Source organism: Anarrhichthys ocellatus, unplaced genomic scaffold (genome assembly GCF_004355925.1).
Source record: "Anarrhichthys ocellatus isolate YVR2014 unplaced genomic scaffold, GSC_Weel_1.0 scaffold32, whole genome shotgun sequence".
In the NCBI taxonomy this organism is placed as follows: domain Eukaryota; kingdom Metazoa; phylum Chordata; class Actinopteri; order Perciformes; family Anarhichadidae; genus Anarrhichthys; species Anarrhichthys ocellatus.
The window spans coordinates 724291-749822 of record NW_022280062.1 but is presented as its reverse complement, the minus strand read 5'-3'; the positions used below and the strand labels follow the sequence as shown (position 1 = coordinate 749822).

The 25532-nt window shown below is 42.0% G+C and overlaps 1 protein-coding gene across 2 annotated transcripts in view; it reads right to left on the bottom strand.

Annotated features, from left to right (window-relative positions):
• Positions 1–19229, bottom strand: part of agap3 (ArfGAP with GTPase domain, ankyrin repeat and PH domain 3) — a 108997-nt gene extending 89768 nt beyond the window's left edge. The window contains exon 1 of one of the 2 annotated variants that reach the window (XM_031865250.1): positions 18316–19229. In XM_031865250.1, coding sequence (XP_031721110.1) covers positions 18316–18685 — 370 coding nt within the window. In that variant the 5' untranslated portion in view covers positions 18686–19229. The remainder of the gene's footprint in view (positions 1–18315) is intronic. The other variant, XM_031865252.1, reaches the window with a different exon arrangement.
• Positions 19230–25532: the final 6303 nt, after the last annotated feature.

The window sequence follows — 25532 nt, the reverse complement described above, 5'->3', positions numbered from 1 at the left end:
AGATACCAATAAAAACACATCTATCGGATGCTATAATTGGGTTGTAAAATCCCCCTTTTATTGCGATTTATTTTAAAATAAAAACCATATTGGTCATTATTCACAAATCTACTTCCGTGATACGTTGTTTATCACGTAACATGTTCATAATGTGTCAGTCATGCGTCATGGCGTTTGATTGTTATTGCACACACCATTTTAGAGGTTATTTGTGTGGCTACCTATTGTCCACACCGTCAATATGATGACAGCGAGTAATTAAAAGATGTAAACAAAGTGCAAAATCATTCTGCAGGTGCCAAGCAGAGCTTCAAACAAGCTCCAAACCACAGGCTCTCACCCACGACTGCAGGACGACCACAGGGATCTCCATCAGTCGGCAAGAATCAAAGCTTAATGGAGGTAAGTAGTGGTGTTGTTTTTGACTGACACCGCATGAGTCAGTGAACATGTCAAATGACAAATACTGAGATGAGTCCAAATAATGAATGATAAATAGCAAAGTGTAAACATAATTACACATGACAACCCTGTTAGCATAAAATAACACAATTAAATTGAAAAGTTTATTCCCTTTGGATTCCTTCTTGAGCTTTTACGATTATTATTTCTGGAAGTAAGGATGGACTTGTGAAGCCCTCACAAGATAGCGTCACATTATGTGTGAAGGGACTACTACTGACTACTGCCTCACTTTCACTGCGTAACGCACGCCAAGCCACCTTCGATCACATGGATTGCATCTGCATCCTCCCAGCAGGAGATACCAGGAGATGACCTGCAACGTTGTGATCCTACTTGTGACAGTGTATCGAGCTAAATTGATTGTCATGCAGGTGACTGAGACAGACCTTTATCTATCTCCGTTTGTTCATTGTGTTGCTCCAGTGTAAAGTAGACTCAGGTCCTTACTTTTATCCCACATCATCACTGTCAGCATCACATTCTACCGAGCCATCCCCCCGTCACTTTTGCCGTGCCAGGCTCTGACCCCAATTGCTCACCGTACGGGAAACTCTGCACAAGAGGAGTATCTTCCACGTCAGCAGGGCCGGAAAAAAACCAAAATGTACACAATAATTACACGGCTGGCTTAGCAAGAGAAGAGGCGCAGGCAGATTGGACAAATTGCTACGTGTTACGAGTGGCGTGGAAGTGGGCCAGCTGAGAGGATGGCATTCCCATCTGGGATCCTCTCAGGAGGTTATCACCATGAGCAATCAGCATGCTCCAGAAGAAGAGCCAGACAAGACCCCTTAATACATCATCAGAGCTGCCCTGCTTATAACCCGCCCTGGGCTGTATGCTCCTCTCCTTTCATGGAAATCTATGCAGTACAGAAACCAAAGGGTAATGTGTCACACCCCCCCCCCCCCCCAATCCTTTTGCACTCGCTTCTTCAGCAGATTAGAAAGCCAAATCAGTCAAGACAACACATTAGGAGGCTTATGGTTGGTTTGGCTGCCTGCACGTTGGCTTTTAAAAACTACTAGAGAGCGAGAGGGCAAGGAGTCAGGGCTTTGTATCCTTAGACATATCACTGTATGGCAGGCTGGCTAACCCTCAAATTATGCACGCATCCATCCAGGTGTGTCATGAGAAACACATTACAACTGTACACCCCGATATCTAACAAATATGTGTCGAGTGTGAGTTCATATTGGCTTGTATTTTTGAGGCTCACCTGCAGAGTCGCATGGTGTTGGGAGTCCATCAAGGTGGGCCAAAGGCAGCGAGAGCATGAGGGAGAGGAATCAAAGAAAATCAATGAGAAGTCCGATAGATGTCAAACTGAAAATAAATCAGTTGAGGGGTTACTCGATAAGGCGGTGTCTTCCATTGTTGTACTGCTTTACCTAAATTGCATACACTAATCTAGTAGTACCCCAGAGCCTACTTACGGACATACCCATCGCATCCAAATTAAACGTATACATCTTGCATTTTATATTAGATACATAACTTCAGCTTGAATTGGTTTGTTACTTTGTCCGATAGAAAAAAAACATGTCATATAGAAATATAATTTGTCAGTTATTTCCCTTGTAAGGTGTATATATTTGTGTTGTTTTCTTATGAAAAAGTAATTATTAAACAAATACGATATATGTAGTGTTGATCTATGTGTACTGATCCATCTGTATCAATAATATCTTTGAGCAATTTGTAATGAATGATTAGATCCGGGTCAAAGTTTGACCGCTGGTCCTGTAAATTGTCTATTAACGGTTATTGAGTTTGGCTACAGAAATCATCGATTGGTATTGTTTCCTTTGATTATAACTGTATTCCATATTGAATAGTTTTACTGGGATCTGACTCGTATCCACCACATCCTGAAGTGCTTCTAAGCAATCAAACCATCTTTGAATAGTCATCGGAGTTGTCTGTGTTTCTTCGTTGGAGTGTAGACTAACTGTCACCACCATCGTAGAACACAACGCAGAGTCGGTTTGCTGTCACTCCTATCGAGTTTCACCGGAGCCGTTACGAACCGTAGATAGTCAAGAGGAGGACGGGAAAGACCCCTCGTTACACAAAGACATGCGACAGAATTCTTGCATTACATTGCAGTATAATCATCAGTGAACATGTCACGATAAAAACTAAAATCCGAAGACAGAGCTGACATTCTGCCAAACTTGGAGAGTTACTTCTTAAGGGTATGCTGTCAGCAAATATCAGTTTACTTGTCGTTGATTATTCCGGTGCGTTCTTTGTATTCGACCCACTACCGTCCCAAGTTTGACACCTTTCAGAAAGAATTCTCCACCAACCTCCGGATAAGTTTGGCTTCGTTAGTATAATAATCACTGTGTTCAGTTGACGGTTTGGTGTGTTGACAGTTTTGTTGACACCTGCTTGCAACACTGCAAGCTGTCTCAGGTAACTCAATAAAGGAGTCGAATAATTTATCTAAAATATGACATAAATAATTCATGGGATCAACACAAAGAAACAAGTCGTAAGGAGGATGTGATAGGGTGGTTGGCATTTTCCCATTTTTGTAAGACGACAAAGATAAGCCAAAGATGTCAGACGTGCGAAGCTTAGTGATCGATTCAACCTTTTTGTTGCAGACGGAAGAGAAGGCTTTGGGTGGTTATGTGTCAGATTTGAAGAGCATCGTTCAATGAAAATGCAATATTACTGATGACATTCCTGTTCGGTGGCATTGCATCAAATTGATCACAGACATCAGAGATGTTCCTTATTGAGTTTAGATAATCTTGGCGAGAGCTGTTCGATATCCAGTCGACAAAATCTGCTGATAACCAGATGCAGTGAGTTAGTTGCTTCTCCATCTACCCCCATCTATCCGAGCCCCTCTCCTGTCTGCTTCTATCTGGCCTGGCCTGATTGTTGCCACTGCGCTGCATGTACAGTAATGTACAGTAACAGACTGAATCACACCACAAGCTCAGCTTCCCATTTAAAAGTAAACTTTGCTTCTCTACTGCATGAATTTGCCAACCACGATTCATATTGTGAAACATCATATGAAATGTTTTTAACATGTCACAACATTCTGAACATAGAACATTTGAAATCTCCTCCATAGAGATCTTCATAAGCAAGGGATCCAACAAAAAGGTTGGTTAGAGTGGGTGTTATTTTATCTCCAGATGGACACAAGAGGACAAATTATCCAGGATATTTGAGTAAGGCTCCGTAGAAAACAACCAAATCAGCCTAACTGCTTCCATGTTGAAGAGGAATTAAAAGTATAATATGCAGGAATTTTCTAAAAAAAACAATACCTGGACTCATACCAAAACAATCCCTCTTAATCATCACTTATAACCCACTAGAAGTGTGCGGTGGTGTCTGTTTCTACAGACAAAATGTAACATTATATCTTTAACGTGCGTAGTGCTTCGTCATGGTGGGACTCTGATGTCCAATAACTCATAGTCATCGAGAGCCACTCCATGTTTGGCTGTACAGTAGCTATCCCCGTCCTTGAGTCAGGCCGAGGTGCTGTATTGCTCAGCGCGGGTCATATGCATCCAGAAGAATTTACAATGACTCATCAGCATACCAGTTAAATCACAACGTGCATCATATAATAGCTTGCTCAGTTCTTCCTGCAGTCAAGACGTGTTGTGAGACATTGTGACCAACAAAGACGCATGTACCAGAACATTTAAAGCAACAAGCCGTGTAGTATACTAAAACTAATAAACATCAGGTGGTCTGCCGACTACTCTCTCAATTACTGAAATGAAAAATGTAAAATGAAAATTCATAATTCTATCCGAATATCAGCCCAACCCTGACGATATTCAATTAACTATTATATAGGACAAAGAAAAGCAGCAAATGTTCACCTTTGAAAAGCATAAATTTACATTTTTGCATGAAAAAGTGATTAAATAATTGCTGTTTTAATCGATTAATTGACCAATTGTTTGAGCTCTATTGTTCCCAAGTCACAGAACATGCAGATCAGGTTGAGTGGAATTTACCTGTAGTCAGTGTGAGTGTGTTTGTCTGCAGGATGAGGTTTGTCCAACGACACACACGCTACTTTTCTACACATTCTTTCCCCCTGTGCATGCTGGGATGTGCTCCACTAACTAAACGGATATAGAAAGTGAATGAATTCATGTTTAAGTGTGACTGAAAGGTAAAAATTGCTCTCACATTTGATTTCACAGAGTGCACTGCTGTAAACAGACCTGTGTAGATGATTGAGAGAACAAATACTGGGCTGGATTATCCCATCTGTGGAAAAAATACCAGACCAGTAGCTCAGGCTCAGATAACCTCAGGTCAACCTGGCCTCGGGGGACTCTATCTGATCCCCTCTTTGTCAGAAATAAGGATGTGTAGTCCTAGACCAGCTGCAAACAAAGAGGTCGGGGCCAGCAGTCTGTGCCATACAGGGGGCAATTATCTGCACAGAGGCTGTAGAGATATTGAGAGAACAGAGTAAAAAAAAACAAAAAAAACGTAGGTTACAATCCTAGAAAATGGTATAGATTGATCCTGCCATACAAGTGGTGTTAAGAGGCTTCCTGGACTGCAAACTCACCCCCAACAACCCCAATTCCTGACCCTTTGTCACAACATGAGACAGCTCTAATACCATGTCCCTACCCGCCCCAACAAACCCAAACTCTCATTACATCCATCTCCTCGGGGTTCTGTATCCAACAGACACCCATCCAGAGTATTAAACACACACTACGAACACACACACACACACACACACACACACACACACACACGCAGAGCTATTCCAGCCACCTACTTGTGTTACCTAACACATGGCGCTGCCTACCCATCCACCACCAGATCTGCACTACGCTCAGCCACCGACGGAGATGCATCACCAGAGTGCTTACGCTGCAAAAGTATAAGGATGCACTTCTCTGCCTGGAAGACTCGTGTCAGACGCGAGGACAGGTGCTGATGCTGAATGACCCGTGGTTGTCTTCATGGTGTAAAACCGAGATTTCAGTCGGAAGGACTTTTCCCCCCGAACGTGACATCTGACGATCCATGAGGGTTGAGAGTGTGGCCAAAGGATTCGTTTTGAAAGTGGACCACTAATCGTGCCCAAGCTCTCGCTTCGCCAGCACAACTAAACGTAGGGTCCCATTTACTAAAAGCCCTGTTGGCATGAAAAGACCAGACGAAGGTTTGTTTTATTGTGTAAACAGACAAAATGTAGCTTTGAATGAGCTTGGGCCCACATCAGCTGCCAATTTATTTTTCTGAGGCAAAAGCTAAAACTTCATGCCAGATTCGGACACAACCAAAGATACCTTTTTTGGAGCGGAGGGTCTCTTGAAGCCAAATGTGTGAAAAGCCACAATTTAGTAGTGCGAGTATTCTCAAAGGGGCCCAACACAAACATTAGCATTGTGAGTTGTCCCTCGCTTTGAACAGATGTACTTGTAACTGGACAAGTTGCCCTGCAAGTCAACAGCACGGTGCACCGAAAAAAAACCATTTGCTGATGTAATAAATGTCCTGCAAATGACTTGCAAAATGGATACAAATGGCTGACTGTGTTTTAACACAGCAGCAGGGTGCATCTCTAGACACCAGTTGGTCCAATTTTACAACAGAATGGGCCCAAGAGCACAACAGGGGCCTGAGATGTACTGTGTGGCAACACAAGTGTCATAATTCCTCCTTTTTAGCTGTACAGTATTTTATTCCAGGCCAGCAGTTCGTTCCAGTATACGCTAACACAAAACCGAGGAAGAGCTCATCTTCGGAGAACAGCGTCGGGCTGCTGAACGATGCACTTTCTACGCCAAGACTCCTCAATGAGGAAAATCTCATCATCCAAACCAGAGCTGCAGAGAAGCTGCACTGACACAGCCCTGAGCAAGACTTATAGCGACTTGTATCAAAACGGGCACTACAGAGCGTCCGTCCACACAGAGGACGATACAGCCGCTCAGTTTACAGCACCGCCTCGTATCAGAAACTGCTTTAAAAAAATTAAAAAAGGACCAAATGGTGCTTGGCGAACGACTCAGCATTCTGGTTGCCTTTTTTCTTCCAAATCTCCATAGTAACATCGCTCCTAACTGGCAGGGTATTAAAGAATACAACTCGTGTGAATGACTTTTGCCTTCGTGTGCTCGGCCTCTTGTGTCTTGGCAATTCGTGGCCTTCTATTATTTTGGCTGAACCTTCAGTTAACTGTGCTGTCTTGTTGCCAAGGGCTCCACTTTTTTTTTCTTCCAAACATAGGGCAACTCTCCTAGCTCTCCTATTCATGATTAATACATATGTATACAAATACTGCAGCGATGAAGTCATTAAACTCCCTACACACACACACACACACACACAGAGATATTAACCGTTTTGCTTCTGGAGAAGTTGGAAAATGTTTGCTTTGTGTGCAATGATAAACTCAGACCCCTAAAACCACAAGAGCATAATGCATTAGGGTTATGATTTCTTGCTCACCACAGGTCATTACTTGCTTGCAAACTGGAAACAAAATGTCTTCAGACTTTAAAATGTTCCACATCTGGTCAATGCACCACCGACAATAAGGTAGAGCAGCGTTTCCCAAACTTTTTGTTCTGCAGGTCTACTTTGTAAAACAAACCACCGTGACCCAAATCACACCAGGCCTCATCAGTGAGAACAGTAGATCACATACATACAACATATCCACATGGTAAATACTTTATAAATGAGACCACATGAATGCATTAAGGCAGAGGTGACAGGCTATCTCTTTCTTTTCATTTCCCCTCATCAGTAAAACAAACAGAATCTGCGCTAGCCTTTTATGAAGTAGACAATTATCAGAACAATACGGACATTATTAATTGGTCTGAATTAGAGCGTTGGAGCTCTCTGAATCACATCAGGGAAACGAATACAAACTCAGACATGAAAAGACCGGACGACATTCAGTGCCACAGGAAGTAAGTCTTTACAGCTTGGAGCCGATGTCCTGCGCTCAGATGTCGGGTCCAAAATGGGAACCGCGATTGTGGGGTTGTTGTACATGCAGTTCACATACCCCACCACATGACATGTTCCTGGGTCATGGCCAGGGGGGATTCAGCAGTGGAACAACTTTAGGTTATTCCAGTTGGTGGGGGGAAGGCAGGAAACGGGGGTATAAACAGTAAATAGGGGTCACATTACTCTTCCTCTCAAGTGATTCCCACAGAAAACTCCACAACAAACCCTCCTTAGAGTTTAGTCACGATTCACAAAGCAACAGACCAATGTTGCAATCGACAGTTGGTTTTAATATTTTCTCAACTATGACATCAACTTTCCCACAATCAGCAACAGCAACTACGACAAAAAAACAAACAGGAAAGAACAAGCACCTGGCATGTTGCCTGAGTGAGTCCTTTGAAGGCAGCGAGCACAAGGCCAGAGGACATGCCACAACACCATCAAAACAGTGACATCTACTAAAGGAATGTAGGACCTGGCTGATAACGCTCAGCTGGCACATGTTGAACAAGCTGCACTGACAACAGGGCTAGCATAAAAGAAAAGAAGCAAAGTAGCACTGACGCTGACACTATTCTGGTGACAGATATAAATATATACAGTAAGGATATTCTGGTGTGAGAGCAAATGTCAAATTGCCGCATACACACATCTAACTACACACTTAAGCAAGAGACAATGGAGCTGATTTGTATGCCATTTTTAAATAGATGGTGGCAGTGATACTATCAGATTAAGAACAACGCGGCCCTCCAACCTTTTTGATGGACATGATTCATTCACAGAGTAGAATACCAACTTTTCTTTGAATAACTCCAGCAACCCTCACGTGGAAAACAAACAAACTCGAGGCACGTCCTTGAAGGTTGACTGATGCAGAAAAACTGTGACATGTCCCTGAGCTGTGAAGGGAATTACATTTAATTTCCGCAGCCCTTTAAATAGTCGCCGTGTTCTCAATTTTATTTCTCTCCAGGAGCAGGAGTAACTGTCTCGCTTGCATCGCGTATGCTGCCATATTCGGCAGCCTTATGGCCTCACATATTGTAGGCCACACTTCCTGTATCCGGCATTTTCCTCTTCAACGGGGAAAATGTGCTCCCCGAGGGCCAGAAAAGTCCCTGTATGAGATTTATTTTCAAAGGCAACTGAGCTTCTTTTCCTAAATACCTGGATAACTAATTCAAGATCACCGCTTGCTCTTCTAAACTGTGTTTTATAAAAATAAAAAAAACACTCCAGGTTGCCTCTATTCTCCATTCATCAAGAGATCTGAATCCTCCCCCAGTTGAAATTCCAGAGACAAACTGCTCTCGGATAGCCATTTTCATTCGAAGGACACTTCATTCTTCACCATGATCCTCTATCCATCCCCAACCTGGACAAGGCCAGAATCTTCCCACAGTTAGTCACGGGACTGCTGGCAGGCTGAGGGGACTTGGAGGCATATGCGCCTTTCCATCTGTTGCTCACTCGTTGCTTTCCAAACCCCTTCCTCTGTCAGCAGCCATCTGCTTCCAGCCCTACCCCACTGGCAGGAAACATGAGCACTTCCAGCATAGGATATGGATGATGCACACAAAAAAATAAACAAGAGCCTAAGGCAAATGTATTGACCGCTGTCTCAGCCGTAAAAAGCTAAACGTTAGTATAGGGAATAATAAATACAACAAAACAATACAACCTTAGATGTAGGGCTTCAACCGAATAATCATTCTAGTCATTTTTTTAAAAAGGTACAGTGTGTCGCACTTTGGGGGATCTATCAGCAGAAATGGATCATAATATTCATAGTTATGTTTTCAGAGTACAATCACCTGGAACTAAAGACATGTTTTAGTGAGCTTAGAAGGAGCCTTTCATATAGGGAGATGGCCCCAGGCCCGAGGAAGAGCGCCGGGATTTAAAGCAAATTTTACAAAGTGGCTTGATGTGCTGCTGAGCAAATTTCATTCGCCAGCTCCAATGCTGTATCCAGTTCTCTTTATATAGTCATGGTGGGTCCTCTTCATGTTTCTACAGTAGCCCAGAACGGACAAACCAAACACTGGCTCTAGCGAGAGTGTTTTGTTTTTTACGCTACCTGACGGCCACCGTACTTCTCTGCACGCTTGTGAAACTTCTGTAACGTGAGCCGCCGTCTGACTTCTGTTGCTCCTAAAATAGTGTTATTATGGTATGGATGGCCTTTGAGTGAGGCAAACAACACTACCACGGTTTTACAATCAGCGGCTCTTGTTAAGACAGCAATCTAAATTATAAATGTCACATCCTCTCTATTGGCCTTCTAGTTATAGCTAAATTCACAATGTGAGAAAGTGAATATAGACCATATTACATCACCACGTAACTCCAAAAACCCAGATTTTTTTCTTCTTTCTTTCATCTAAATCTAACAAAGCTTCTTAAGGATGAACAACCACAGCTCTATGTATGGTTGGGACAAGCACTTATCTCCTTTTCTGTATTGAAAACCCAGTGATTCAAAATGAACTGAGCTTAGAAACTCAGTGGCTCTTACCTTTAACAAAACATTAGATCAGAACTACTCCACACTACCCATTAACAACCCTCTACTTTCTGTACAGAAGAGATTAGGGTACTCTTAAAAAAAACAACTAAAAAAAAACAGCTCAACCCCGTCCCTCCACATTCAGAACAGAAGAAAAAAAATGTGTTGTCCATCGGAGAGAGCAAGCCTTTGTTCAATAGCACAATGGAGGACATTCTGCTGTTGAGGATAGCGTCACATTCAATAAGCCAATGCTGTGGTGCTGCAGCAGAGAGAGGACAGCAGGGCTGAGGCAGAAATGGCACTCTGACCCCGCGGACCTCCCAGACCGAGGCCGTCTACAGCTCTCCAGTTCAGCTCATCTCTGCTGACCCACGGTCAAAAGTCGAGCGGCGTGTTGAAATGCATTTCAATGGGGACGGGATGAGCGTTCTCAAGCTGCAGATGACAGAACTTTTATGGGCTGATCACAAAGCAGGGGAGTCTTTTGAGCGCTGAGGCATGTGCAGACCCTGTTATCTGGTGAGCATCTGTTCGGGGGAAAACGTCTGTTACTACTGCGCTCCCAAGAATAAACCTGTGACGTAAACGTGATGTCAAGTGTTTCTTTTCCCAACGCTGACTCTCAAAGATTAAACTGGGGCCTGATACTTGGTATGCTCAACACAGAGGTGCTTCATTTGCTACAGATGGTCTTCAAGCGAATGGGAAATCAAAAAGAAGCTTATCAATGGCCGCTTGAGCAAGTTGACAAGGGAGCTGCGTGTACATTTCAGGTGTTCACATTAATCCACGGTACATCACATCAAAGAGGCTCAACTGAGAGCTTGACAGGGCTGTTGTAGACCTCGGAGACGTTAGAGGCAGCAAAGGAGCTTCTTCCCCCGACAGATACAGGATCATTCTCTTCTTCAACATTGATGGAACTGAAGTGAAATGCGTTTCTTCAGGGTAATCTGTGTTTGTCTTCATTTTCACAAATATTCACTGGCAGCAAAATGACAGATCCTAGAGGTCCATCAGTCTAAGATGCATCCCATTTACTTACAGTGACATCCCAAGTTCACTTCACCTTTTGTACGTCTAGCACTTGGTTCCATCTTGAAAAGGCAAAACAATATACCATAATTACATTTCTACAGTTGATTTAAAGGAACAGTTAAACTATTTTGGTACGTGGTATCAATCTCCTCATCTAACGTTTGGAAACAAAAACTATCTGTCCTGGGCGATATGGATCATCAACGATATACAAGTGGTATCAGCAGCAAAAAATAACCGGCGAATCTCTCAAAGTTATATTTCCTTCCTTTTTTTCTTTTGTGCCGATCCGATCCGAGACTCAAAACAGAACCGATCAGAACCATGAGTTTTATGATCCGTTGCAACCCTAACACTTTCAAAATAAAAGCCCTCTAGTGTCTCTGTGTTTACACAAGGCTTTTGTTCTGAAATATTTGCGGGACAGTGTGGATTGTCATTTACAAATGAGCACACTCATCTTTACTTTCTGTCTGTCTGAAACAAATACAAATGACATTTATAATGACATGAAACATGTAGAAAGAAGGGCTGTCTGTGTGGACACCACGTGGTGAGAGACGCAGCAGTTCAGCGAGGCAGCTGTCACGCAGGCCGCGTGGCCCGGGCACAAGGAAGCGAATGAAGATGTTTAACTATCCCTTAAGAAATGTGAGGTTTTGCAGACCAATCGCCAGAATAATAGGAAGATAATTAGCGCCTACACGTTTCTAAAGATGGCAATTTCAGTGTTTAACCTATGTTTTCTTTGTAACTCAGTATGAAGAAAAAAGAACAGGCCATAGTTGGACCTCTTCCACACCTCACAGATGTATTTATGTAAGGCTTTATTTAGGCACAAGATCTACAACTAGTAAATACTTACTGAGCTGCTCTATAAACACCAGCATTCCACACTAACAGCAATTTATATTGACACACCGTGTAAGCGACACAGCTGGTGGTATTGACTGACATTTCTAACTCTATAACAGTTTCTAATCCATATTCACGGATACGGTTCAGAACTATAATGAGCACATTGTAGAGACGGCTCTCGCCAGAAGTAGTAGCGGCATTTCCCCGACACAGATGGCCCACAGTGACAACTGTAAGGCCAGTTCCTCCAATCAAATTCAAACCACACACACACACACACACACACACACACACACACACACCTCTAAACCATTACAATTCATTAAAAAAACCTCTGTAAAGCCGGCCTGTGTTTCATGTTTAATGAATGATTATTAATCAGGACTACATTTCCCATCTTGAGCCTTGAATGAATCTAAAAAAGCGGATTTTACTTCTGCTACATCGTGACAGCATGCGGTCAGTGAAACGGTGTTAATTGAGATAGCTCAGGGTTTTACATCTCAGTGGTCATGAGGAAATAAATCCCGCTTCAGCAGCAATGGAAAGATGCATTATCATCACTCTCTGCTTGTGATCGGCAGACGAGCACTCTGCTTCACTCTCATTGGCAATTGACTGCAAGAGAGATGTGTGGTGCCACACAATGCCTACAGAGAGCTATACGAGGGTTCAGTCTGTGCTCTTTTTGTATCTCTGTGTCGTCCCTATTGCTATCTGAGCGCACAATGTCCTATTGTGCGGGCGTATTCGTGCTTTCTCCAAATCCCAAGCACCCCTCTTGAGCAGCAGTGGACTTGGGTGACTGCCCTTGCTCTGACATTGGACTCTCTGTTGGAAATATGGAAGTCAGCGTGGGCTTTTTGCAGTGTTCCGAAACAGGGTCATTGCTCAAGATGCAAGATTACATTACGGAGTAACATCATAACACTCACAACAGGCGAAAAAGGAAATCTCCTCAGGAATACACACAGGGCAGAAATCACAACCGGCTGTTGGGAAAGTGAGATGGCTAAAAAAAGCAGGAAGGAGTCAAACATTTACGTCATCCTGTCCATCACCGACCTGCGTAGTTCTTGCCCTTTGCTATAATGACAGACTGTAGGTGGTTTTGTACTTTATACTGCAGTGCAATCATCCACATATCTTTTCAATTACCTACACAGCTTCCTTGTAAATCTAAAAAACATTTCGCAAGTTTGATAAGAACGTGAATGATGGAAGCAATCAGAACTCCCATTGCACATAAACTCCAAAGAAAACTATTCCCAGGACGTAGTCTTGTTAATGAAACACTCCTCCACGTTGACACGAACAGCTAAAAATATAACTGGAATCACAGAACATCTCTGCAGCTGTGTCCATATCTCAGTGATCTGGATTTTCTTCTATTTACATACGCTCGAGTATTTATTCCCCTCAAATAAAATCCATGACCAAATCCTGCCTCAAACGGTTTAGAGTCAGTAAAAAACACATTTATGAATAAAAATGAGTTTGTTCCTCTGAATAAATCTGATATTTCTAACAATTAATTATGCAGCAAGGACATGATATCCAGTGCCTTGCCAGATGATTGTTGGGTATTCATTAGCCCGTCTATCTGTACTAACTAGAGGTCAGCTTTTATCCAGTCATGCACAGTGCAGGTTGTGCAACACTAATGTGCATGAACTGTTTTTCTTATTTATATCCTTTTTTTCTCCCGATGACAATGTGTGACTCAACAGCATACTGGTTGAAGGCTAGCCTGATATCGGGTGATCACTGCTGTGGTGCAATCCTCAATTCTTGTTTGTTCTTGGCTAACAGCTAAAAAACGTTTGGCTCTGCAACAACCTTTCTGCAGCATCATCAATGTCACTTCACGGTGAGGCTTAAAGATGGCCGCCGGCAAGAAGATGGGCCAGTTTAATTCTGATGATTGACCCGGGAATATCAAGAGAATAATCAGATTTAGTGGTTTATGGAAAAGGCGGAGCTACTACTCATTAGACGTGTTTCCATATAGACTATTATACTATTTATTATATACTAGACACTATACATTTTTTCCCTTTTATTTTTTAGGATGTATATATTAATTATTATAACAATTCTGTCCTGAAGTACATCGTCGCCACTATGTATAAATCTCTGCTCTTCCGTTATTTATGTGCAGCATCCTGCCGTTAGTGCAAGTCAATCTGTTGGTCAGTGTGTCCGACAAGTTCCAAAAAACGACAGAATATGATCCATCACGGGACGCAGTTACAAGCGGAGTCTAAGAGCCGGTTGCTCACATGGAGCCCAGACCTAGACTCATTCCCAGACTAAAGGTTTAACTGACAAGGCAATTAAAAGCATTTTATGGATTAGGCCAAATCGTTGTCCAGCCTGATATTGATGAAGCAACGGTTTACCACTCTGGCAACCCCCACCATCTAATCCTGGGGATTTTAGAGTCATTTTAGCATTATGTCAGTGACGGTCCTCAGTCATTCAGGTCACAGATCACAGACGTTTTGTGATCTGTGATTACCAGCGAGGCCAAGTGGGCAACTGGCCCTGGGCCTCTAAAAGTCACCGGTTCACCGTGTGTCAGTTCTTTTACGGTCATTTGTTCCATCAAATTATCACAAACCGACATGACAACTTGGGGCCGCTTAGTATTCTAGTATAGGAGCGCTGGCTGGTTTCTGGACCTCTGTGCAAAAAATACCGAAGCTGCCATCTTTTCGTGTGCTGTGTGAACTGCACCTGTTGGGAAATTGAAGGCAATGGGGGAAAAAACAGCATCATGTTTTTTTGCCCTGGGGCCCAGAAACAGATGCAGCTTATCCAAGCCTCTGGGAGTATTAACGAATCGTGAGTATAACAGCAAATCCACTTGAGAACCACTTTGCACTTCTTTATATTATTTGCGTTTCCTGTCATACTCAGGGGTTTATCGTCAATTACACGCCTGTCTAATTTAGATCAGCTTAAGTTCTGTATTCAGAAACACTGTTTTTAAAAAAAGACAAGAGAATAAATGTTATTTGGAGGTGCAATATATGAATTGGCACGGAAACCAAGCAGCACCTTGAATGCCAATCGGAGCAAAAGCAAAGAATGTGAGGCCAAATAAACGCACACAAGAGTCTGAATGGCTTCTCATCATCATACGAAAAGTCTTATTAATCAACAAAACAACAGGGAAACCTTAGTAATAATGGGAATTCATTTTGTGAGGGCTGTGATTTATATTCACTCTTTCTTCAGCATTTTCAGCTAAATGCATGAGCCACTGGTTCCTTAGCAACAGACTCTGCAATGATGCAAGATTGAAGAGGAACAGCTCTGCAGCTCCAGAGTGCAGGTGAAGACAAGTCGGCCAACGTCTCCTGTTGCCGCTCTTCAAAGCCTCTTGGAGTTACAGTTATTAAAGCAACTGCATCTCATCTAACAGCATGAAATAAAAAGGCACCAGAACGTACATCAAAGCTAATGCAATGGGTTCTTCTGTGAGGACACCAAAATCTGTTGAGGCCGCTGACATTCCGTGTATGCTTAGAAATATCAATTCAACACCAATCGTCGTACATTTGTCGTCGTGGTTTTACCCAAAACGGGTTAACAATGTGCGTTACAGATTCATAAATAAACAGGTAGAGGGAGTGTGCTTGGCATCTCTGCTGCTGTTTTGTTGTTCAGCGGTGGATTTTTGCTTTTGGGGTTAAACATTTCCCAATGCAACATTTTGTATATAAGCCTGCAGGTGTGTACATGGTGCCACAGCAGCAACAGTTTTTGCTTTTATTCCCAAGGATACCTGGCCAAATACAGATAATGTGACATCCTGTTGAGAGATTTATTATCTCAAACATCAGGTTTAGCATGCGGCGCTCCAGAATCAGAAAGCATGGGCTCTTTTCTAATCTCTGTGTTGACGTTCCCCAATGACACGAGGGGAACTGAGGGGGAACTGTGAGGAAAATGTCCCACAGGGACCAGTTTCTGCACCAGCAGAAGCTGCAGTCGACATTCATGCAGTCCATATGTCAGGGTTTGAGAACAATAAAAAAGGTACAGCAGCCTTCACACATGTTCCTAGCTAACTAGCTAGCTCGCTCAATACTAAGTATCTTTCCTGAGGTTTGTGGAAGGGCATTGTGGGAAAAGAAAATTCTGCAGCTGAAGTCAACACAAAAGCTAGAAGGAGAATGAATCCACAATAATAAAGACGTTTTTAACACCACAACATTTATCCAAGAATGCTTATTAAATTTGTTTCCCCCAACTCTAATCCGAAAACATATTTGTATTGAAAATGATTTGTGAATAGTGCAAGCAATTACCGTTATGTTTTTAAGTGCATCTAAGAGATAACTCATAAAAGGCTCCAGTGTTGCCCCGTCAAGATACAGAATAAAGACGTGCATTCATCGAGAAGATTATGCAACAATCCTAAAGGCATCAGAAAAAAACTGAGACAGCACAGGCCAAAAGCTGTTGCTTATTTTCACGAGGATGACTTTCCTTTTCCATTGATCTGACCTGTCCCAAATCTACGGACACGGCCAGACACATTTAAATCAAGGTAGATGTCAGAAATCAACAACATAACTTGTCAATATGCAAAATAAAAAGTACAAAATATGTCCCTGTCTGCTGTGTCATTGACAGGAAGCATCCTGGAATATCCTAAAACATCAGTGTTGACTGCATATTCAGATTTTTCCCAGGTAAATATTGTAAAGATCATCTCTGACAATCTGTTGATAACCTGGACATTGTGGTAGGTCACCAATCTACATAAAAATACATGTCAATATCGTTAAAGTTGCATTAAAGGGACAGTAGTGATATGAGTGGCCTTGTTTTGGAGATATTGGACGTCGAGATGTCGGCCTTCTCTTGAAGATTATGTTGCTGAAAGCGCCGAAAAAATACTTTTGAAAAACTCAACAGCAATGTCTCTTTCTAGAAATAACGACCCGGTTAGTCGAGATAATTCACAGACCTTGTTGTGATAGTTTCACGTAAGACAGATAATAGAGTGTAGTCCCATTATATAGGAGAGAAGACAGACATGTCTGTGGCCGATACCTCCAACACTACGCAACTCACAACGAAACAATCTGGATTGATAAATAGCACTAAAGGTAAGAGGGAAAATATGTATTTTTGAATTTGGGATGAACTGTCCCTTTAAATATTTATGTAACGTTTCCCATAAATCTTTGCTATTGGCACAATGCCAACTCCTTAGGGCAACTGTAATTGTTTGTTAATGATAACAAAATTGCTATATTTTTGTGTGAAATTACAAAAACAAATGCTCAAGTTGTACTGCCCAGTGCAGAAATGCTAAACGATAACACTGTTAAAAAGATTTCCCCACATTTTGAATCTCACTCTTTCACTGCCAACTCATATATTCTGCACAAAAACGCTGGTTTCACCTTAAACTCCAACACAATTCCTCAGATTCTAGAAATATGAAACAACTGCTGGTGTATTCTGAAGGATTGCTGCTTTCAAGATAAAGTGCCCCTTGATTCCTGATCTTTGACCCTTTAAATGAGGGCAACGCTACCAAAAGACAGTCTTGGAAGCAGTGGTGCAAGCGTGTACATGCAGACAGTTGCTGTAACACCCCACCCCCCCCCCCCCCCCCCCCCCACATGCTGACTTTGATGGACATACACCGACTGCTGTGTCACACAGCCACTGACTGGATACATGGGCGGGTGAGAGGCAGAGAGAAACACATAAGAAACCGCAAACCATCATTTAAGACGTTCAAATCTGACATGTGCATCACCCGCACTTAAGATTTTGACAAGCTGTGGTAGCTGGTTTACAGCCACTGTCGTCATCCTCCTCCGGTCAGCTCACAACATTTGGACTTGATTTCCTGCGTGTGTGAAGAATAAACTCGCAGAGCGGCTTCATAACACACCCAGTGATGTCCACCATGCCGTTTCCTAGTGGCACGCTGTGCATGTGTGCCTCTGCATTGTCCAGAGCAACCATTAGTTTCATGCAACATGTGACTTGTGGCTCTGCTACGCTGAGGTTCAGAAGGAAAATAAGGTCACACTGTTGTGCATGAGGAGTGAAAACAAGTGGTCCCTTTAGGAAACGGCATTAAACAGCAGAAAGGTGTTTTTAGAGCTCATTATAATCGCAGGGTGCTGCCTCCTGTGAGTGCCTTTTATTAACACTGCAGTGTCTGGGGGGGCAATCCACTCCTGGAGCAGGACTGTGAGCTGGGCTACGCCCCCAACCTTCGACCTCACAGTGTGATTGTTGACACTGCTGTGTGCCCATAACAATGTGTACATAAAAGGAAGGAAAATGACCCCCCCCCCCCTCAAAACACACACACACCACCCCTCCACCCCCCAACCCTCAATGAATGAGCGGCCACAAAACGCCAGAGAACCCCCCCCCCCCTCAGCATGATTCCCCGACCTACTCACCTTCGATGGAGATTACATGCTCCCGGATCTGGTTCTGCAGGGCCAGGTCATCGATGCGCTCGATCAGGTCGTAGATGGCGTAAATGTTCGGATGGACAGACTCGAACCGGTGGATCTCTGCCCGGATGGCCGCCGAGTTGGACAAAACAAACTGCGAGCTCGCCGAGCCGGGTTGGGAAGCCTGGCCCGAAACAGTCCCCGAACCGAACTGGCCAGCCCCTGAGCTCGCGGACGATCCGGATCCGAACTGGGACGGGATGGACTGGGGCACTGGGACGGGAACCGGCGTCGGGACCGTGCCTGGAGTGGGCATGGCTGGCTGAGACTGCTGCGAGATACCGGACCCTGGGACGCTCGACTGGAAATTCATCTTGTTTTTTTTTTGGTTTTTTGGAGGGGGAGCGACTAACTCTTTTTTTTTTTTTTTTTTTTTTTTTTTTACAACTGCAACACAAATATGCAGACTACAATTTGGGATTGAAGCGATGCGAACAAAAGAAGTCCGCGCGAACTGATGGTGTGGAAAACGATCGGCGCAGAAGCATCAATAGTTGATCGCCAAATGCAACGAAACGCGGCTCTTGTTCATATTATTAAAACTTGACTGTGATTCATTTTCCGTTATTTGGCCAGATCTGTCCAGGGCCCTTCTTTCTTGTTCTCTCTCTGTGGCTTACAAAACCCGCAATGCCTACCACTCGGACACTCCTTTATGGGCTGCCCCGCTGCTGTCGGTCTAACCCGTTTTCCTCCGTCGCTCTGTTTCGCAGGAGACAATGGGCTTCAGCACGGCGCCCTGGTCCGCTGCCTTCAATGCGTTGTTTCTGCGCTGCTGAAATGAAATCGCGTTTAGTCCTCTTTGGTCCAAGTGGTCCCTGCCCAGCGCCCTCCTCCGCATGCTGAAACGTCACCCAACACGTAAATGTACTTGAGATGGGGGAGGGTGTGATTGAATTTGGTGGAATGGAGGGGGGGGGGGGGTCGCAACGTGCACATCATTATAATAACCTACCTGGCAGTTATGCAACCGCAAAATAAACTGGCTACCGCAAGATACACAAGTAGATACAGCGATTTCATTTGGAGTATCAGCAGTTGTTGTTGTCTCGATTTAAAACAATAGCCACATGCAATTCTATCACAATTGGGCCCTTTCACGTGTGCATGCGCGCGCACGTGGACGCACAATATTGTCTTCTGAGGGGTTTCTTTGCACCAGTGTCAATAATGACGAATGTGTGTCCTCTTATAACTCTGAAATACTCCGTGTTTATGTGCAACTGTATACTATCATGGGTGGATGTCAGATTTGAAACCACAGCTGGAACAACAATGCTGTTTATATTTTTGCTAGAGCTTCTGTGGTTCCATCTATTTAAACACACACACACACACACGTGTATTATTCAATAATGGTCATGATAAGTACCATTGTCTATTCAGCAAACCATGAAGGCAGTGATACCGTCCACATACCTGGATGTCACATTAGACCACCTTTCTCCACAACGCGCATCATTAAATATCCCTGCATGTTTAAAAAGGCCTCACATTAAAGAATCTCATAAGAAGTGGTGTGATATGGATCATAATAGATATTCCTTCAATACAAAAGGAAGACACAGAGCCACCTGCTGGTTTGAATGCGCATTACAACAACAGCTGTTTCAAGGCCGGAAGACTGTCCCAATCAGTCAAAGTTGTGCTGTTGGAGCAGCAGTGTGATCATGACCCAAACTGGAGCTGGAGACAAAAAGCATATATTTCTGTGTCTGTAACACGGCATACTCTCAGGTAAAGTGTCTCGACTCTTTGATGCAGTAAAAATAAAAAAGAACTGTGCCAAGATGAAAAAGTTTATATAATAAAAGTGTTTGAAATATAATTCAGGGGAGAAAAAGTATTATAGTTTCTGAACACTTCAGGCAGCCTGAGGCTCAGAAGCTCTTTTCTCCCACATTAATAATACAGAGTGCAATAACTATGTTTTATTCTTCTTCTTCTCCTCAGTATTTGGAAACACAGCTTTAATCTGGAGGTTAATGTTGTTGTGTTTTTTTTAAAGTGCGATTTCCAAGACACATACTTGTAGATCATTCAAAAAACACTCATCTTAGCAATTTTGTGCTGTATTTTCAAACGGCGTTATAAAGTGCCAACGGTTTCTAATGCAGTTTGAACAGTTACCATGGTTGTAACTTAATTAAAGTTTTTTCACAATTTAACGACTCATGTTTTATGTGCCTCTGCGTGTGATGAGGGAGATCTACTCAAATCTCCTGAGGTCACCGTTACAAAGCTTTTTATTTAAAAAAAACGTCACTGTCGACAATATGGTCAGCATCTGAAGACAGCTGACATATATGCCTCTCTTTATGTAACAATGAAGCAACATACTGCACGCCTTGTGCTGTGTGTATTATCTTCAGCCTTCTGCCTCCATCTGTTGACCAAATTTGGAACTCCCCCCCCCCCCCCCCCCTTGCAAACACATTACCACGCTCATCCTGTTGAGCTCCATCATGGCCTGTAGGTGATCTCTGCTGATGAATAAAAAGCAGCAGGAAGCCACAAGTTGAATTTGGTGGATCTCAAAATAACTTGCAATAACTCGACATATCGGATTATCTTGCAGCTTGTTGGTCTTTGCTCAGAGCTTCATGCTCTGTGCAGTTACATGGATTATGCAGTTAATTCTCAGTATTTATTGGCACATGATAATGTTGGCACTGCTGTTACGTATTATGTAATGAGGGATGTGACACAAGATGAGCCTGCAGGGCTCTCCCTTTTTTGGCGAATGGCCGACCTAACATGTTATAACAGTAGCTAGACCGTAGAACAACATGCAATCCAAGCCGTTTCTCCCACAGTTATACATATCAGACAATGTAGGATATCCAACATTTATTCAAAGAGAGTGGAGTTGAATGAGGTTCTTAGACATTCTATTTTAATACACAATGTGTCATTTACAAGTAAAAGCGCAAATAAACACTAATAGAAAAGAGAGTGAAGACTGTGTGAAATTACAATAAACGCTCCATCTCATCTTTTTTATCTGAAATTACTTACATTTAGGTTTGAGTCTGTTTCACTGAACTCCAAAATGACCTTAGTTATTTGAGCTTTATATCTCCCAACTGACTTGTTAAGTATCTTTCTCCAAATGATCTGCGAGAGCTTGTGAGAGCCACCCCAGGACACTGGAATTCTCCATGAATACCAAAGCAGTCGACTTTCATTGACACCCAGCGAGACAAAATGAGGGAGAGCCACCATTTATGAAACCTGTCTGAATTATTGATTCTCATTGTAGCTTGCAGAGGACTGAACCTAAATTACTAGCTGTTTTTTCCCCTCATTTTACAAACCCTCGTGGCCAAAACCCGCATGTGAGTCTTTACAAAGGCCCCACTGTTCAACACGCTCGGTCACGCAGCTTTACTGAAGACAAGATGGAGCCAGTGTCATTATTGTGAATGTACCCATCAACCACAGATGACCCCAGAGAAACATCCTCTGGCAATATGTACCGTACACGCTGAAGGAAGTCAAGATGCGTTGCTACTGATCAGAAAATAAAGTTGCATAAAATGGAATCAAATGAAGAGCTCTGATGACATTAGAACTTCTCGTCCTCCCAACTGGAGCTTAGTCATCCTAATAATTCAAGTATTTGTGATGAGTTAGAACAAAACAGGCAGTGATATCCTGCCAGCTGACCAGAAAACACACATGAATCACTATAAATATGCAGCTGTGCCTCTCTACCCGTCACTTGACCTCTATATTGTCATGAAGTGATGCCAACACTCCCAGTAATCATACATCTATTATCTTTCCTCTCATCTGTATATGTGGGAAGTGTTTTAATGCAATGCACCGCTGGAGGATGACGCAGCTGAATTTGTTGCATAATGATAATAGATTATTATTATTGATTATAAGTCAAACAATGCTCTCTGTTGGAAACGCCATAGACTGACTTTCTCATCGTTCATTTCCTGTCTGCGTTAGTTTCCATCTTTCCTGATGACACTCATCTCTCATTTGATGTTTTTAAAACTCTGGTTGCCACTTGCAGTTTTCTTTAAAGTGAAAATAATGACTCTATTGTGTTTGTAATTGTGTGTTTGAATTGGTTTTGCTTTTACACTGTATGTGTCGTTTCTTGTACGAATGTCTCGTTGTATACAAAACGACCAGTTTAAATACAGGATTAACAAACTAAACTGTCACCCTACTTACTTTTGCACTTGTGTATACAGCGTATTAGAGCCGTGGCTCAATTTCTTTTCATTAAACCTCAGTGTTACAGACGGCAGTTCTGTTTCTTCTTCTGTTAAATGTGGTCATTAAAGTCTGGATGAACAAAAACCTGAATATGCACTGTGTCTCTTACTTCCTGTAGGTCTTTCACGCAGGGTTTAAAATACATAATTACAGACAATTGCATATAACAAACATCATAACCCTGTCAAACATTCATTCATTAGAGCAAAGACGGTATTGGCTGCTTAATAAAGGACAAAAATGCGTTGATTTCTCAGGGCAAACTTTGCATAAGAGACATTATCTCATGAGCAAACTGAAGTAACTGCAGAAGAAAGAGATGAGTCCCTATTAATTCTCCTTTATATTGAGGCCCTCTAGCGTGCCATCCAGACACCTCCGCTTTAACCACCATCTAAGGATGTCACTGGTGCAGAACAGAGACCACAGGCCTCCTCTGAGGGTTCACATAGCTGTGTCTGGATCAGACCAGTGGCCTCGCTGGCTGCTTTCTAAAGAGCTCCTCTCTCTTTTTCTACTGGTCAGGTTCAAGTTATTAAACCATTTCAAACACCCTGAACAAATGACCCAGGGTCACCCTCTTCACCACGCACTTTAATGGAGTTCATTTTCAGCGAGGAAAATAAGTCTTTCCAGAACTGGTTGCAGATTGCATCTGTGTTTGTCTACAGGATATTTTTTTTCACTTCCAACATGTACAGGCTATTCTGCGTTTGATTATAGCCGAACCTGGGAACAAATAACCAATGAATATTGACTCAACAATGTCACGTTTTTGTTTGTAGGAAGAACAAGTTTGGTCAAAGCGCCCCAGAAGCTCTCACAGAAGTTTTGAAACTCAAAACAGTTCACAGCCGAATCTAAAACATCAACAATGAGCTGAAAAAAAATTCTACGGACTATTGGACATATTGCTTGCTGCAAAGCTGTGTTAAAAGGTATCACCTTTGAAAGTCCTGAGATCTTAACCAGAATGTAAACTTAAGCCTAATTGTTTCAGAATAGGAGGCCTCACTTCTGTTTGGGCTTTTGATTTCTGTTGTTGGAGTTTTATAAGAGTTAAAAGAGGTTTAAAAGAGGGTCAGACCTTAATCTCATCGAACTGACAAATCACTATGTAGGATAACATACTGTTCATTTCTTTGTCTGAGAATGACTTTCTTTTTGGCAACCAAAGGAATACATATTTGCAAAGCCCATTTGCCATGTAATATATTAAATGTGTCTTTATTTGGTGTTATAACAATGCCTTATGGGCATTTTGGTGTTTAGTCATCTCCATCAAATGTGCAAAGCTCAGTTTGTAAATGGTTTAATCAACCCTTTATGGAAGTTATTTCTTTATTTGCACTTCTCAATCGGAGTGTTAGAGAAGAGCACAACGGCAGGGATTTGAACCCTGATCCTCATAAAGAGCTGTTTCCTATTTACATTGTTGGACTGCCGCTCATGTTACATCATCAGGTTATTTTCTAGGGGTTTTAGTGACCTCTTGAACGGTGACCTTGTGTACTGTACAAGAGTTCACTGTAGGTAGCAAATACGAGACTTTCTGTTGCAAGATGATTGTGTGAGAGGTAATGAGAAGAGAAAGAAAAAGGAAACACCCATTTGATTCCATTTGATGCGTTTGGGTTACTAGATGATTGCGCTTCACTGACATCTAGGGGGAGTTTGTATTATAGAATATTACAATGATTAAAAGCATTCAAGTTGGGATGTAAAAATTGTGATGAATGGATTGCGGCCTGTAAATAAAAAATAATACTTGTGGATAAAATTGTATTGATTGTTTGTTTGGCTTGATGTCAAAGATGTCTGGTTGCATTAGTGTCTCTTCCTCTGTTTTCTTTTTTTCTTCAGATTATCAAAAGCAAATGAAAATGAGTTGCTGTAACTTTAAAAGGGTGTTTTTTTTATATATGTATTTTTTGACAGTTAAGAAAATATTCCCTTTCTTCAGCTTTTGTGTCTTAAACCACAAATATAATGTCTGGTAAAGAATATATGAGACAATGAAATGTTTTAGTTTCATGTAATACCTCTAGAGCGAGCGACAACCCCTAAACTACCTCCTCTCTGCAGCAAAATAGGATCCTCCACACACTGCAGACTTACATTAACCACACCCCTTCTCATGTTGCAGCAAAACACTCGACGTCGTTTTTTTCTGTTATTTTCCCAGAATACACCTGGAAAAGTACAGTGACGAACGAATATACTGATGGGAAATTAGGTACCTTTTTAGGAGCTGAATCTTTTGAACCTATTCACTGGGATGGACATTTTTATTTGTTGATCTACTTTATTGATCCCAGTAGCTTTATAGAGCATGCATGCAACAACAAATTAAAAAAATATATATATATATTTTCAATAAATAAAAACATGGATGTATAGTATGGATTATATCTGATACTATCTCTGAATTTCATGCTTTTGAGAGGCTGTTAGTTCGGACTTCATTTAAGACTGGATGTTGTGTTGTGGCTAACCAAAATAATAAGTGAATAAATAAAGGAATATCTTAAAAATAAATATATATCTGCATCGACTAATGTTTAAACGTAGCCTCAATGAAGGCATGGAATGAAGCAGAACAGTTAAGATTAACAATTTCTTTATGATGGTTAACGTTACATTCAAATCTAAAAATTAAGAAATTAGACACATGTAGCGTTAGTTGAAAAGACCATTTAGATAAGTTAGTTACCTACAGTTTTTATATTTTATGTAACCTAATAAAATAATGAAATATTTAACTATGCATTAGCATATGAATCCAGTTTAAAAGGTACAGTATTTAACTTTAAATACATTAATAAAAGCCATAGCCTATGTTAGCCTAGCTTGCAAAACAACTGCTAAATTAGCTTTCAGTTGGCTCTCAGTTGAACGGATCGTTTACGAACTACCCATCA